This window comes from Mycteria americana, chromosome 18, assembly GCF_035582795.1.
Source record: "Mycteria americana isolate JAX WOST 10 ecotype Jacksonville Zoo and Gardens chromosome 18, USCA_MyAme_1.0, whole genome shotgun sequence".
In the NCBI taxonomy this organism is placed as follows: Eukaryota; Metazoa; Chordata; class Aves; order Ciconiiformes; family Ciconiidae; genus Mycteria; species Mycteria americana.
In genome coordinates this window covers 7,735,014-7,749,650 of record NC_134382.1, presented here as the reverse complement: position 1 = coordinate 7,749,650, position 14,637 = coordinate 7,735,014, and the positions used below count along the sequence as shown (strand labels likewise).

Sequence of the window (14,637 nt, the reverse complement as noted above, 5' to 3'; positions counted from 1 at the left end):
TGGTGATTGACGAAAGACACAAGTTAGTAATGGTTATATCATGCTGCTCCTCTACTGTGCATTGCCCTTCAGAATTCATACAGCAGTTCACAATGGTCATTAATTTACCCTATAAATGAAGCCACATGGACATCTTTTTTTTTTTAAAAAAAAGGCAAAAAAAACCAACCCCCAAACCTCAATGTCTTTGTTTTGTACATACATGTTATAAACGCTATTAAAAATAAAGCCGAAGTTAAGTGCACAGCCCCTAGGGAGCACTGCTGAATCTGACCTTGGTTCAAGATGCTTGACAACGAGGACGCAAGGTCCTGTTTTAAGGCATTTCCAAGCCCCAGCAAAAGCAGACAGAGTTTTTGTTTTTGTTTAGTTGTTGGTTTGTTTTTTTTTTTGTTTTTTTTTTTTTTTTTGCAGTGACCCTGGCTTCATTTCAGTGGCATTCTAGAAAATTAGCAGCTTCCTCTGCGCATGCCCCTCTCCCTCCGGAGTTGGCACATTTCAGCCCTCAGTCTCGGCCGAGGCGGTTTGCATTGCCCAGCTAGAACTCGCGGTCTCAAAACACAGATCGAGGGTCTCACGCTTCCCTCCCATCCCACCCCATCCTGCCGTCCTAGTTAGCCCCCGTCTATCTACACCTCGTCATCAAAATACAGCAGGCCATTCCCTTTCACAACACAGTCACAGTACTCCCCACCAGGAACCACGATTTATATACAGTCGCCACTTAAAATGTGGTATTGCCACACACACGCACACGCGCACACGCACACGCACCCCCCCGGAGGCTCCATCCCACAGAGGGAGCAGCCCCCCATGAAATATTTAACCACTGGCTTTTTAGAGGAATGTCAATAGATTAGGCATAGATTTGGTGGGGTGGGGGTGGGGGGCAGAGATTTCTTTTAATTTAAAAAAAAAAAAGAAAGAAAAAAGAAACCCAAGTGGTTTTACACTACATTCTTTCCCTTATTACATCTGCGTTCAGAGCTCACCCTGAGAAAAGTAACTTGACTTTTCATGGCTCAAAATGTAGTGCCGAGAAACAACATTTTTAAAGGGTCCACTACTTCGTAAAGGTACGCTACAAGGTGTGCTAGAAATTTATGGGAAAACCGCAAAATGACGGCACCCTGGATATTAAGTAACGCTCGATACCTGGCGGGATCCTTCAGATTAATTGTGTACGCTCCACAAAGCTGGTTTTACACCGAACAATGCCAGCTGCCATCTCAGGGTGGGAAAGGGACACGGTTGTGTCCCAGCGCTGGCAAGGGACAGAGATGCTACACAGCATCGGTAAATTCTTCCCATGGAGAAGGAACCTGAATGGAGTGGGTCGCTTCTTTCGTAGCTGCAATCCGTTTGTTCTTCTCCTGCTTACAGGAGATTCAGCGTTTGCATGCAAATGCGTGCTGGCCGACAGACACTCGCAAACACACGTGCATTCATTCAGAAACACACCTACTGGCTTCGAAACTGGCACCACAGTATCTGCTTTCAAGATTTGCATGGAGGAAGAAAATACTTTAAAAAAAAAAAAAAACCAAAACAACCCCTCCCAAACACTACTGCCTTGACAGCGGACTCGCACCCCATTCCCATTTCAGCTATCGCTGCTGGGCTGGCAGTGTCCAGAGGAGCTTTGATCATGGCGTGGAAGACCCTGCATTGCACTGGGCATTGCAAAAACTTGCAGTCAAAGGTAAAACTCCAATTATTCTTCACGGGAGAGGCTCTAATACCAGCTCTACAGAGATTCACGTGCTGGCCAGCTGCAAGCATCCTCATGGTAGACAGAGGGCAAGTCATGCCCGGAGGCTGGAAAACAGACATGGGTCGTGGAAGGACACATCCGACAGATTATTTTTTTGACGTGAAAAGGGACCCAGTCCCTGTGCCCTGGCAGCCCGTTTGACAGCGCTGGAAGAGGGAGAGCACTGCCAGCTCTTGAAGACGCGCTGCAAGTTCTCACTGGCGCACGGGAGGGCAACGCTTGGTACACAGAAGCTCTTGGGAAGAGCAGCCAGGGCAAGCAGGTGGTTAGGACATGTCTGGATAAACACAAAGCGTGGAAATGAGGTTTCACAGCTGCTTCTGCACATGTCCAAGAGGAGGAGGAGGAGGAGAGCCAACAGAGAAATCAGCATTTCCCCCACAGCACCTCTCAGTCCAGCAAACAGTCATAAGACAACCAAAGAGCAATGCTTTTCTGCCTGCTCAGAGCAGACCTCGGTCTCTCTTCCAGTGCATGGCATCCCTGATTTTAACAGAGCATAAAGGAGAAAAGCACTTGAGATTCTTACACACATAAATTATAGTGAGAGGAAAGGGGGGAGGAGGGAGATAGGGTGAACACAGGGCCAGGAGAAGGCTTGGCAGAGCCGGGCCCCAAAGCCGGGTGGCCATGCCCGCTCCTCTGCTGGCCGCTTCCCTGCCCAGGCAGCGCCGCAGAGGGGCTGCTGAGATGGGAAGGCGGCGAATCCACGAAGGCCCCACGTCTCGCCAGCACCAGCATCCTTTCCCCCGCGGGCGTGAACAACAACCCAAGAACACAAGTAAGGAGGGGGAAAAACAACCCAAAAAGAAGCTTCAAGTATGAATACGATTTACAATGCAGGTGCCGTGGGGAAGTCGTTCTGTCACTTCTCGGAGACTTGGTTCAAGGTTTGTTCTTTGTTGCTGCTTTTGATTAGAGTCTGACTGACCTGGATAGACTGCAACTGAACAAATAACCCAAAAGAAAAGGTGTTTCCTCCCCTCCCATTCCCCCCTCCCCCCAAAATATAAAAAGCAATAAGTTTACAAAAATAGAAAATAATTACAGCAATAGGCAGGAGGGAGGGAAGGAGAAGGAAGGGTCCCTGGGGGTCTATTTGGCTGAGCAGTGTAATATCGTGGGGTTGTTTAAAGCGTCCTCCACCAGATGCAGTTCTTGGCGGTCGACAATCACGTCCCTTATGCAGCCAATAAAGCCAGTGCTGTAGGCCTTGGGCAGCTTGTGAGCCACGCTCAGCTTCTCCATTCCCCCTGCAAGAGACAGCGCAGAAGGTCGGCTGGGAGGACGAAGGACACGCTCCCTGCGGGCCAGCGGCCTGCCCCAGGCAGCGGGGAAAAACCTCCTTCCTGGCCGGTATTTATTTTCACTTAAATCAGAGAAATGCCAGTTCCAACCAATACGTACAGGTTTCCTGAAGACACTTAAAACAGTAACTTGCATTCTAAAATAGCAATTCAACTGAAAATACTGCATTTCCTTGGAGATTGGTCCCGAATTCAAACTGAATTTTATTTCGGTTACTGAAATGTTGACTATGGCTCGTTCCAGGCCCTGAAATTATGAAAGGCTGATCGCAAACCAAACCTTGGGAAGAGCCAATGGGGAAGCCAAGCAAAAATTTCTCATGGAAAAATCCCGCTTTCCATATAACTTCTAGGTTGATTTCAGAACAAGAAATGGGATACTGTCTTTTCAGAGGTAAGGTTACACTTTTGCATATGAACTCTTGTAAGTCAGGTTAGACCTGAAACTAAAGGCTTAGACTGGGAAGATGCTTCTGAAAAGCGTGAACAGAATCTAATTCACTGTTTCTTCGTTACAGATGATCCAAATCCCCAGATGAACATTGATTTCTGGGGCCTTTGTGCCCCCTTGCAATCCTGAACGCCAGGACCTCTACAGCACCTGCCTGAGGAGAAGCCCGGTCCTAAACTCACAGATGGAGAGCTGAGTCAGCCAGAGACGATGCCCTGGACCCTGGACCCTCTCAAGTTCCTCCAGAGACGAACGAAGCCCAGGACCCGCAGCATCCCCTATCACTGGGCATCCTCCTTTCATCCCTTCCGGCTCCAAAAAGGACTTTACTATCCTCTTAGCTCAGATTAGTACTGGCTGTAGTTAAGCACAATCATCCGACACTTGTGGGTGGATTTCTTGCCTATTTGAGCTGTTAGGGGACAAATCGAGCCTCTGTCCGCGCCGACACATCTGCCACAGGCAGTGTGAGAGTGCAACGGGCCAAACTGTTTGCAGGATGAAAAAACTTGTGTCAACACGAACGGAACTGACTCTGCTGCACACGCGAGCACGCTCTGGCATGTCTGCTTATTCTGTTAGGCAAATAAAGCAACATTTACATTCTGGGTATTTACATATATTCAGACAGAAGTACCCTTCTCTCAATTCAGCCATTGGGGAACCAGAGTTACCCAAGCAAGTAACGTCTGGGAGGCTCGTGAACTAAGGGAGGCTTCCACACGCGGCGGGTGGGCACGCTCCCAGGTGGAAGAGGGAGAGGGTGCTCCGTGCCATCGGCAGCAGGGGATGCAGAGCCGCAGGCCAGCTAACAGCTCCCTTCAGGGGACGTGGTGACATGGAAAGGGCTGGCATTTGGTAAAGCCAACCCTTCGTCCCTTAGCTGTCACCGGCATCCTGCCCTAGTAGGCAGAGAACACGCGGGGGACTTTTTAGGTCAAACTTGTGGAAGCCACCTGGGAGGCAAAGGTGTCCCATTGAAACAAGAGAGGGAGCATCAACGTCCCAGCTCCAGCTCTGAGCTCCTCAGCAAGGGGCGCAGAGGAGGTTCACCCTTTCCACCCTGACTTACCCAGCCACAGAGCCCCATCTGTATCTAGCTGCGTTGCACCAAGCGGAGAAGAGCCGGCAATGGGGGCTTCGTTGCCAACTTGAAGGGAACCTTCTCTCTGTACCCTGTTCCCAGAGAGAGGGAGGAAGAAACAGAAGGTGATTAGCAACCTTAGAGGAAAAACCCAGAGCTGCCCACTGCTTTACGCTAAATCCAGACACTGGGGACCATCAGCCCTTCTCCACCCGGAGAGGAGCGGGGAGCAGAGCTCTCCCTCGGGCCACGTAGCTCAGAGCAGCCCTCGGTGCAATGCCTCCCCGGGGAGCACCGCGCAGCCGGCGGCAAGCGCTCCCCTCCGGCATCCCCTGGGCATCCCGCAGCCCCGCCGCCAGCCCTGCCAGCGGCCACAGCTTCCTCCCGCGCCCTCCAAACCCATCAGCAGAAATCCCTGGCATGCCAGCCGCATGATCGGCTCACCACTCCCACCACCAATAAAAATAAAAGGGACGGCTCGGGCTCAACACGAACAGAATGTCAAACCCTCAGCCAGCTAAAATAAAAGGCACGAACCTTTCGTACCTCCTTGAGCCTGCCCCTTTGACATTTCCAGGCGTGTCACAACACGCACCCCTCCAACGTGGCACTGCCCACATGCCTCTCCTCTATTATTATCCAAGAAGAGGAGTGACCCTTGGGGATCACAGGGCATGGAGCCACGGCCATGACTCAGGCTCCCTAGTTCACAGCTTGCCCATCCCAGAGCAACCTGCCACGGTCCTGCTCTCCCCTCCTGCTAGCCTTCGCACCTGTATGCTTTGATATGAATCCACTGGTTGGTGTTGACTGGGACCGTGGATCGTAGGACGACTGGCTTGGAACCGAGATCGTAGGTCATTTGTACGAAGCCATCCACGATGGCGAGGGCAATGTAGTCCGATCGCTCCAGCCCTTTCCCACTCCACAGGATCAGCCCCTGAGTGGCTTCTGTTTTGATGCTTAGTTCAAAGTGGTTCGATTGCAAGGCCTTCTCGCTGCACGGGGAGATGGGAGCAGGGGAGAAGACAGAGCAGAGTTAAAAACATGGCTACAAAAGCAACAGGCAGCCAGTCAGCTCCTCGGAGGAGCCTTCTCTGCTCCCAGCCAACTAGCTCACCTGCTGAGGAGAACCTTCAACCCATCTTTGGCATCAGGCAATGCATGAGGTCTCAGTCTCTACCTGCTGCAACTTGAGGGGTCGCAGCCTTTGCAATATCCCAGGCCTGCTCAGAAGGCCTGGTGCATGGCAGGGGCAGCAGATGGAAAGCTCTGAACCGGGCCACAAGATCAAAGAAATGGCTCCCTGGAGGTCTCTAACCCAGCTCCACTCAGAGTAGGACCAGTGCTAGTGCCAGATGAGGGCAGCTGTGGCTCTGCCCAGCTGAGCTTGGGAACACCAAGAATGGAGCTTCTCCATCTTCCTGCTGACCTGAGCGGGGGCTGCACAGTTCTCCTGGGGATGAAGCGTTCTCCCCAACATCCAGCTTGAACCTCCACAGAAACAGCCTGGGGCTACCAGCCTCTTGCTTTTGCCCTCCATGGAGCACAAGGTTCAGACACATCAACCCCTGCGAGCTGTGACACACAAGTCTTGGTTTGCCTCCTCGTATGCAGGCACTGAGGGAAGAGGTCTGCTACATGGGCTGGTGAACAGTACCGGGCTGGCCCCGATCTGGCCAGCAGAAGGGTTTTCCCCACAGAGCTGCCTTTGATTTGGGAGAGGTCAGAACAAAGAGGGCTCTGTTGGCCAGATCGGGAGGGCTGCGGGCAGCAGCTAAGCTGGGGTCAACACCATTTCACCATCCTGCTGGCAGGCGTCCGAGGTGCAAGCAGAGCTGGGGTGCCTGGGGACCACCGCTCCCCATGCCACCACCACACAGCCATCAGCCTTGGAGGCATTTGCTCTGCACCGCTGCCTCTGTTTGACCAAAGCCCAACGGGAACCTGAGGCTGGGGACTGCGAGGTGATGAGCACCCTGCAGTTTGAAGGGGATGGAGACTGTCCACAGAGGCAGAAAGCCTTCTTTCTCCTAGACACGGTGTCTTTTCCCAAGGGAGGAGTGAAGGAAGGACAGGATTTCCCCCACATTGGCATTCCCATCTTTGCTCAGTCCCTTTTGGAACAGGCAAAAGGCTCTTGGCAACAGGGGACGTTGCAATATGGAGTCACCATCCGCTCTCCTGGGATGCTCTAAGACACACTGCTGACACATGTGCACACATAGACCAGACAACATGGGCAACACAGACAGCTTTTTATTCCCAAGGGACACTGTGTCCAAAGGGCTGGACGAGGGCTGTACTGCCTAGGTCCCCCAGGAGCGAGGGCCAGAGCTGGAGCTGCATAGGAGCTGCTGTTCCTATGCTGGAAGGAGAGGGCTTCCTTCGTGTTTACTCTCATCGTCTGCAGAGCTGTATCCCTTATAAATAAAAAGCCAAGGGTACGGACACACAGAACACGCACAGAGACGGAGACATGCTGAGGCAGCAACAGCAGAGCACGAGACACAAGAACTGAAAGCCTGGCACAGACTCACCTGGGCTCCGCAGGATAGTCCAGCGCTTCAGGACTTAGATGCAGGAAGAAAGGGGGGCATGCGATAAGCGCAGGACAGCGGAGGAGACCCTTCCCTCCCGCCCCGCTCGCCGACAGGGAACAGCCCTGCTCAACGGCGACAGCTCTTCACCCTACACAATGCCCAGGCTGAGAAAACCACCCAGCGTGAGCAGGGAGCCTCAGCCGCTGTCCTTGGGGCTGAGTTTCCTCAAGCCAGCGAGACAAATTTGCAAGTTGTTGCTTAGCCAGGGTGAGCGTAATAACGCCAACGAGTGAATACAGCCCAGTGAATACAGTCCCCAGCGGTGCAGGGACTCTGCGATGTTCTCCTGGGTCAGGACTATCGGTGTTCCTGCTCATCACCCATGCTGCCCTGCCGGGACGTGTATCCCAGGACAGGACAGAGGGCAGCAATGCTGGGAGAAGGGAGCTTTTGGTCCACGGCCCTGCGTAAGGACCCCTTCCTGGGCAGACCTGCAGGCAGGTCTCAGGCTGGTTCTTTGGGATGCCGCAGAACGGGCTCCCATCGGGGCAGCTAGCCGAGCTGTCAGGTTAAGGCCTCTGAGTCAGCCTTGGGGCACTTGGGCAGCAGGGCGTGCATGGAGAAGGGGAAACCCAGGACTACAGCTGTCCTGCTGGCACTGCCTGCGAGCGTTAGGGGCTACAGGCCCGGCATTACAATCAGCTCTAACTACATGTATATATAAAAATGTACATTCCAAAAAAAAAAAAAAAAAAAAAAAAACCCAACCAAACGTACGGGCATGTCATGGCCAGCAGAGCCCCGAGAAGCAATTGGAGTGTTAGTCCTGCCCAAGGCACACCCCAGTGTCTGCCTGGAGGCAGAAGAAACTACTTTTTATGGGCAACCCAATGGGTCCTTCGGCCCTGGCGGGGCTCGCGACTGCCGCTGCCAAATCCCAGCAGAGGGATGTGGGGAGAAGTGCTAAGCTCCCTTGCAGGATGGGGCACGCACAGCCAAAATAGGCTGGCTCGGGCGGGGAGAAGGCTGGGAATGGTGACCTTGCCTTTGCAGAGCACTGGGAGAGGCAGGACACAAAGGTAGCAGCTTTCTGCTCATCTGCAGGGATGTGGCTCGTGCCTGTGCAGAGGGACAGCTGGGCACTCTGCCACGTGGCAGAGCTGTTGTGCAGGCCACTACATGCCTCGCGTTGCTGCAGGGCACTGTCTAGCTTAGGAGGATGCTCGGCTCCTAAAAAGCCCTTTCCAAAAACACCAGAGCACCTCCCAAACCGTTGTGACCATGCAGGTGATGGGCTCTGCGGCTCCCCGGGTGTTGACATGCACGCATGCACGCAACTCAGCCCCCTGAGCCTCTGTCCGACCCCAGCTCGTAGAAAATGAGGTGAAATGGGGATGTGACAGGCAGGTATCACTCAAACTCTTCCCCACGCAGTGGGGAATACAGCTGCATGAACCAGCGCTTCTCTTCCACTCCTGCCGCTCAGCAGGACAGACAGAGAGCAAATCAATAGCTGTCAAGCCCGCTCTAGGGAAGAAGCCCTTCTCGCCATCCGCATGCCCAGGCCCTTCTTCTGCCGCCCTGGCCGCACTGCACGTTGCGAGGGGTTGCCCACGCACCCCTGCCTGGGGAACATTCTCCTAGCACCCAGCCTGGCCTCCTCGCTACGGCAGCAAGGCCACATTCGCGCTGGAAAAATCAGGGCAGGATTAGCACCCCTTATTTCCATCGCCAATGCCTTTTCTGCCGACGGAAGAGGTAAGTCACGAGAACTTTCCTCCCCTATGCTCATCCGCTTCAACTAAGGCTAAGTTGCAGCGTGCTGCTGGGACAACGTCTTGAGTGCAGCGGAGCCAGGCAGCGTAGCTCCTGCTGCATCTCGGCTGTGTTTGGGCTCCGGTACAGCTGCCAGAGCTGCGGTCAGTGCCCGTGTCCTCCTCGCCCTGCAATGGGAATGCCTGCCCGTGGCAGACCCCTGGGAGAGTGCCCATATTCCTCCTCCCACACCTGCCCTGCGCTCCGCTGTGGGTGGGCTGGCGGTCAGGGTGGCAATGGGAGACGTGGTGGAGGGCAGATGGCTGCAGGGAGGAGCTGGGCAGCGGGGAGGACTGTACTTACGCGGGGATCTCATTGGTCAGGTGGCTTGAAAACAAAGAAACAAGGACATTGAGAAGAGACGGACAGACAGAGACCGACAAACAACAGCTCAACACAGACGCCCTCCCCAGGCAGGGTGTTAGGGCAGCAGGGAATCAGGGTGTAAGAGGCAGACGGACAGAGCCTTATCCAATACCCTGTCCCAGTGCCGTGGACTGGGGATTAACCACGGGGGCTGTAGGAGCACAGTGCTGAGGAAGGGTACTGAGCCAGACGGCAGCGGACCGAGAGTCTCCTGTAGGAGAAATATCCAGCCCAAAGGCTGAAGAGGATCTCGGTCAGCAGCCGTGTCCCGGCCTCTGCTTATCTTGCGAGAGAAGCCCCAGGGACCAGCCACAGAGACCACAGGGTCCGAACACGTACCCCTAGCCCACGGGCTGAGGGTCGAGCAGATGCTGGAGAAGGCTAGCCAGGTCCCGCAGCAGCGACGGCCCGTCCCTGCCGGCAGAACCGACCCTTGCCGCACAAACAGCCAGGGAGACGAAGGAGCTGGCAAACAGGCGTGAATTAAACCACAGGCAGAACTACCTCTCCCCTCAGCACAGCTCACCCAGCCCACAACCCATTCCTGAGCACGTGGGCAAAGAAAGGCACCGACCAGGAGCAGCGCACAGCCACGTTAACCGTCTTCACGGGGCGCACTCAGCCAGCTTCATCCCGCTCCCAAACCAGACTATGCTAACCCAGAAGGTGGCCCACACGCTGCAGAACGAGAGCATCCAGCCCTGAAGCTGGCCAGGCACTGCCCTTGTGGGAAAAGCCCTCTGCCAACAAGGCAGCTTTAGAGGTAAGGGCTGGAAGCAAGTACTCGCAGCCCCAGTTCGGCTTGCCCCTCTTTGAGCACTGCACTTGGATTTCTTCAGCCCTAGCTCTTCCTCCTGCTAACAGCCCTAACTCCTCGTTTTGATCTCGGTTCAGCTCAGCAGCCAAGTTACCTCTTTGTCACGGCATTGTGGTACTCCATATATGTCCTACCATCAAAAGCAATGGCCTCTGCATCTCCAGCAGCCTTCTCAATGATCACTGGAGGTGGGAAAAAGAAGAGCTGTCAGGCAACGTAGCACGGCCTGTCCGTCCTCGGAGACTAGGAAAATCCCCCTTTACACTGAGCATTCATAACAGGACAAAGGCATGCGCAAACCTGCCGTCCCCTGGGGCACATCAGCACTGTGGCACTCTAAGCAAGCCCCTGGGAAGTTTTGCTGTAGGTTTAAAGCCCGTGAGTTTGGACCATCTCCCTGTTTTGCAGCCAACTGTCATGAAATCTGCAGCCTTGGTTTCCTAGCCGAAGCTGGGGAGGAACCTAGACTCGGTGATGGCCCAAGCGCTAATCTCAGGGCAGAAGGAGGAAAGAAACCCTGATCTGCTACGGCACCAAACCACGTTTCGCCTGCCGCGGGCTGCTTCAAGTCAGCATAGCAACACAAGACAGCATCAGAGTGCACTGACCGGAGGAGGTGGCAGGGCTGGGTGATCTACCCACGGGCAGCAGCATTTGCCCCGTTGCATGCAGTGTAATGCCTGCGTTTCTGCGAAACGGCATTGCCTCGACTTCACCGCTGCACGACAGTGCCAGCCTGCAGGTGCCACAGCTTGTTTTCCCTGCATCCCTCCCAGCTGCCACAACAAGGGCAAGACCTCAGGTTTGGCCTAAGCAGCGCGCTGTCCTGCCGCAACCAGCTAATCGTCGAAGCGGTTTCATTGCCGCATCCGGCTAGTGGGTGAGGGTCCGTGTCCAGCCCTACCCCGGCAGCCTCACCTTTCTCACAGTGAGCGCCGGAGAAGCCCCTCTGGCAGGCACACTCGTAGCTCTCTAGCCGGGGGCTGCAAGTGCCTCCGTTCTGGCAAGGATTGGGTTTCTGGGTACAGGGGTGGCCTCGGAAGGGGGAGATCTCAATGGCGCTGCGGATGTTCTGCTCCTTCAGCACAGGCACCCCCTTGACGGAGATCTGACGGACGGAAGCAAGAGGAAGCACAAGTCAGCCTTCACCACCCCACCTCTCTGCCGGGCTGGCAGGGGGGACAGAGGCCAGCACCCTCAGGGGGACAGGGGAGATGGGAACCCAGCCCCAAGCCCTACGCGTTCGTGTGACGCACCCCTCCCGCCACCCACTGCTGCCGCTTTTCAGGCGGACCCACGTGCCAGGGCAGCCTGCTCCCAGGCTCGTCCTCGCTCTCCTCCAGCGATGCCGGTGCAGACGGCACGTCTCCCAGCCAGACCCCTGCCCCAGGCTGCCCGGTACGGCCTTACCCTCTGCACAGCTCCATCGAAGCTGGTAGAGATGGCGGCTGCTCGAGCTAGTTTGCTGAAATCAGGGGCTCCCCCCACATAAAATGGCTCCTTCAGGTTCAGGAAGGTGTGAGGCACCTGGGGAGGAGAGGGGAGAAGGTGAGATGGAGAAAATGTCAGGCTATCCCTAAGCTGCAAGCTGGGCACTTGGCCCAGCTCCACGGGGACTAAAGGAGGCGGCGAGCAGGGCAGGCAGGGCAGGCACCCACACACAACCAGAAGCTGGGCTGGTGGGAAAGCGAGCCACGCTCGCCTGTCCCCCGTGCTCCCCCTCTCCCCGCCGTCCTCCCTCAAGGCATGGGCTGTGTCCTGGGGCAGGGCTGCTGCGGGGCTAGCTAGCCAGGCTGGCTAGCCATCTCTGCGGAGGCTGGAGCAGGAGAGCCCCTCGGAAAGCAGGCCAGGGGCCCGGCACAGCCTGTGCCGCAGCTGAGTGAGCAGGACAGCCCTGCCTAGGGCAGGCGGGCAAGGCAGGCAGCCCTGCCGGGCAGGGAGAGGCAGGCTGGGCTTGGCATCCCACTTGGGACCGGGTCCCCACCTTCTCCTCCGTTCCCTGTGCTGCTGCTCCTGCCCCAGCCCAGCTGCCCCGCACGCCCTGCGGCCCTCTGCCTCCCTGCCCTGCCACCGGGACCTGCAGCCGGCCACAGCCACGGCACGGCCGCGGCGAGCCGCTGCCGAGCACCGGGAGCGGATGAGCTGCACGTATCTGGCACCAAACCAGGCCGTGTAAAGGGTGCTGGGAGAAAGGGGCCTCCAGCGAACCTCCTCACGCCAAGCTGCAAGGTCATACCTGCCAAAAAGATTTTCCTGTGAATTTAATTTTAGGGAGATGCTGTTCCAATACCCTCAAGGGTGGAGGCCTCTGGCTTTGTGTGGCCCCCAAAACCAAGTAAACAAACATTGCATCCGTCTCGCCAGGGCTAATGTTTAAACCCAAACTTATGAGTCCCAGAGGGATTCAGCTTCGGTTCATGCGACTGCTACGGGTCCCCTACAGCAAATGGCTAGAGGAGGTTCTCCTGCATCTCACGCGGCTGTGAGTTTGGAGGAGAAAGACCCCCTCCTCGCTGTCACCCAACTGCACAGCACGGCAAGTCCCAGGTGAGTCTTCAGCCACGTGGTTCACCGGGCACACAACAGGAGCGATGTCCCCTCCTGTGCACCTGGGACGGACCCCGAGGCACAGCAGCGAGGCAAAGATGCAGTTATATGAATCACTAGCTAATGCTTTGTGGAGTTAACACGAGAAACATGACCGGATTAATTGAAATGCTTCCGAAACAAAATGTAACAACTGGCTGGAAATTAATGACGGAAGAGGAAACAAGTGTCTCTAATCTACAGAGATCCTACAGCTGCTTGGTCAGATGGGAAGGGGAGCGGGTGAAACACTGAGATCTGAATGGAAAACAAAAAAGAACAACGTGCCAATGGCAGATGAGATGGAGGTGCAGTGGGTCATACTTATCTTTACCTTACGGGATTTCTGGGATCCAGACAGCAGGGGAGGGAAAAATACAAATGAAAAATCAAAGGGAGAGAGAAAAAGAGAGAGAGAGAAAAGGGAGATCAGTGGGTAACATCGTAACATGCAGGAGTGCAAGACCACCGCTGCCACCAGCGCCCAGGGCAGCCGGGGAAGGGGAGCTGCAGAAGGCAACAGGAGGGGCCGCTGCCACCCTGCCAGCCAGGGGCAACCTTCGCTTGGAGAGAGGCTTGGAAAGACGAGAGCGAGGGGAGGAAGAAATCCCTTCTTTTGCAGGAATGCTGCATAATCTTGATGCTGCACTTCTATGCGGAGCTTAAGGATGAGTTCAGCAGCAGTCGGGACTTTTCCTGCATTATCAGCTTCCCCGCTGGAAAGGCGGATGAAAGGATAGGGCAGTGGCCCTGCCATGAAACCCTGGGGAACCGCTGTTGGTGCGGAGACAGAAGCGCGGAGGGGACAGGACACGGGAGAAGTCCGAGAGGTAAGCTGCCAGCTTGGAAACTGAGCAGAGAAGGCACTAACGGATTCAGCAGCAACAGCGCAACGGGGCTTTTACGACTCCGTGACTTCCTCCCGGCCGAGCCCCCGGCGCAGCCAGCGCTGTGCAGGGCTCTCGAGCCCAGCATCAAGGGCGCAGGCTGAAACCCACACGGGCCCAACACAGCGGCAGCACGGGCGGCCACCTCCCTTGGCTGCAAGGGTGCCTCGCGTACCTGCCCCAGCACAGGGACCCTCGAGGACCTGCAAAAAAGGGGCGTGCGTGTGTGTGTGGGGGGGGGGCTCAGTCAAACACATCCCTGAAACCAAGGCTCGAAAGAATCAAGGCATGGGTGTCGCTGGCAAAGGGGCTGCAGCTCCGTGCGGTGGGGGACAAGGAGGGAGGAAGAGCTGCAAGAGGCGTGCAGTTGCTGCCCCACAGCACCAGGGCCAGGCTGCAGAGCAGCTAAGAGGGGCAGGCAAGCTCTGCCCTGCAACGTTCTGTTCTCCCCAGGTCCTGCCCACTCTTCCTCCACCCTTAAAGCCCTGCACCACAGGGATTAAAAGCCCACGAGCCTGGGAACTTCTCAGCTCATTTCACACACGGGAGGAGCAGGGCTGGAAGCCCAGAGAGCTCTCCCTGGCCCACCAACTTACCGGTGACTCTCCCATCACCCTCTCGCCGTTGTTGATCCTCATTACCCCTTTGCGCCCGTTCCTCTCCAACAAGACACTTATCCAGGTGTTGAGGGGAACTGGCTCTTTGCTCCTGGTGGTGAGAAGGGAGGAGAAGACGCACGGGTCAGAGCTCTGCCATCACCACCTGCAGACACAGCGCTGGAAACCTCCCGTGACCAGCTTGGGCTGCCCAGGCCACCGCAGCTTGACCAGCCTGGGCTGCCCCAGCTCGCAGCCGCGCAGACAGACCGGCGCCTGCTCTCCCCTGCTTCCTTACGGTTTTCTGGGGAGGAAAGCTCAAAGCCAGTGCTAGACCCTGAAAGCCACCACTGTCCCTCTCCCGCCTCTGTTGTCACCACCACCCTGACGAGCAGCTCCCCAGCCTGCAGC

General features: G+C 55.9%; 1 protein-coding gene across 2 annotated transcripts in view; it reads right to left on the bottom strand.

The window, feature by feature from the left end:
- Positions 1-377: 377 nt before the first annotated feature.
- The window catches only part of AGRN (agrin), a 129,704-nt gene continuing 115,444 nt past the window's right edge, over positions 378-14,637 (bottom strand). For both annotated transcript variants that reach the window (XM_075520225.1, XM_075520226.1), the window contains 7 exons: positions 14,227-14,338; positions 11,568-11,684; positions 11,076-11,265; positions 10,252-10,339; positions 5,390-5,614; positions 4,605-4,708; positions 378-3,027 (listed from right to left, as the gene is read on the bottom strand). In XM_075520225.1, the coding sequence (XP_075376340.1) occupies positions 2,870-3,027; positions 4,605-4,708; positions 5,390-5,614; positions 10,252-10,339; positions 11,076-11,265; positions 11,568-11,684; positions 14,227-14,338 (994 nt within the window). In that variant the 3' untranslated portion in view covers positions 378-2,869. The remainder of the gene's footprint in view (positions 3,028-4,604; positions 4,709-5,389; positions 5,615-10,251; positions 10,340-11,075; positions 11,266-11,567; positions 11,685-14,226; positions 14,339-14,637) is intronic.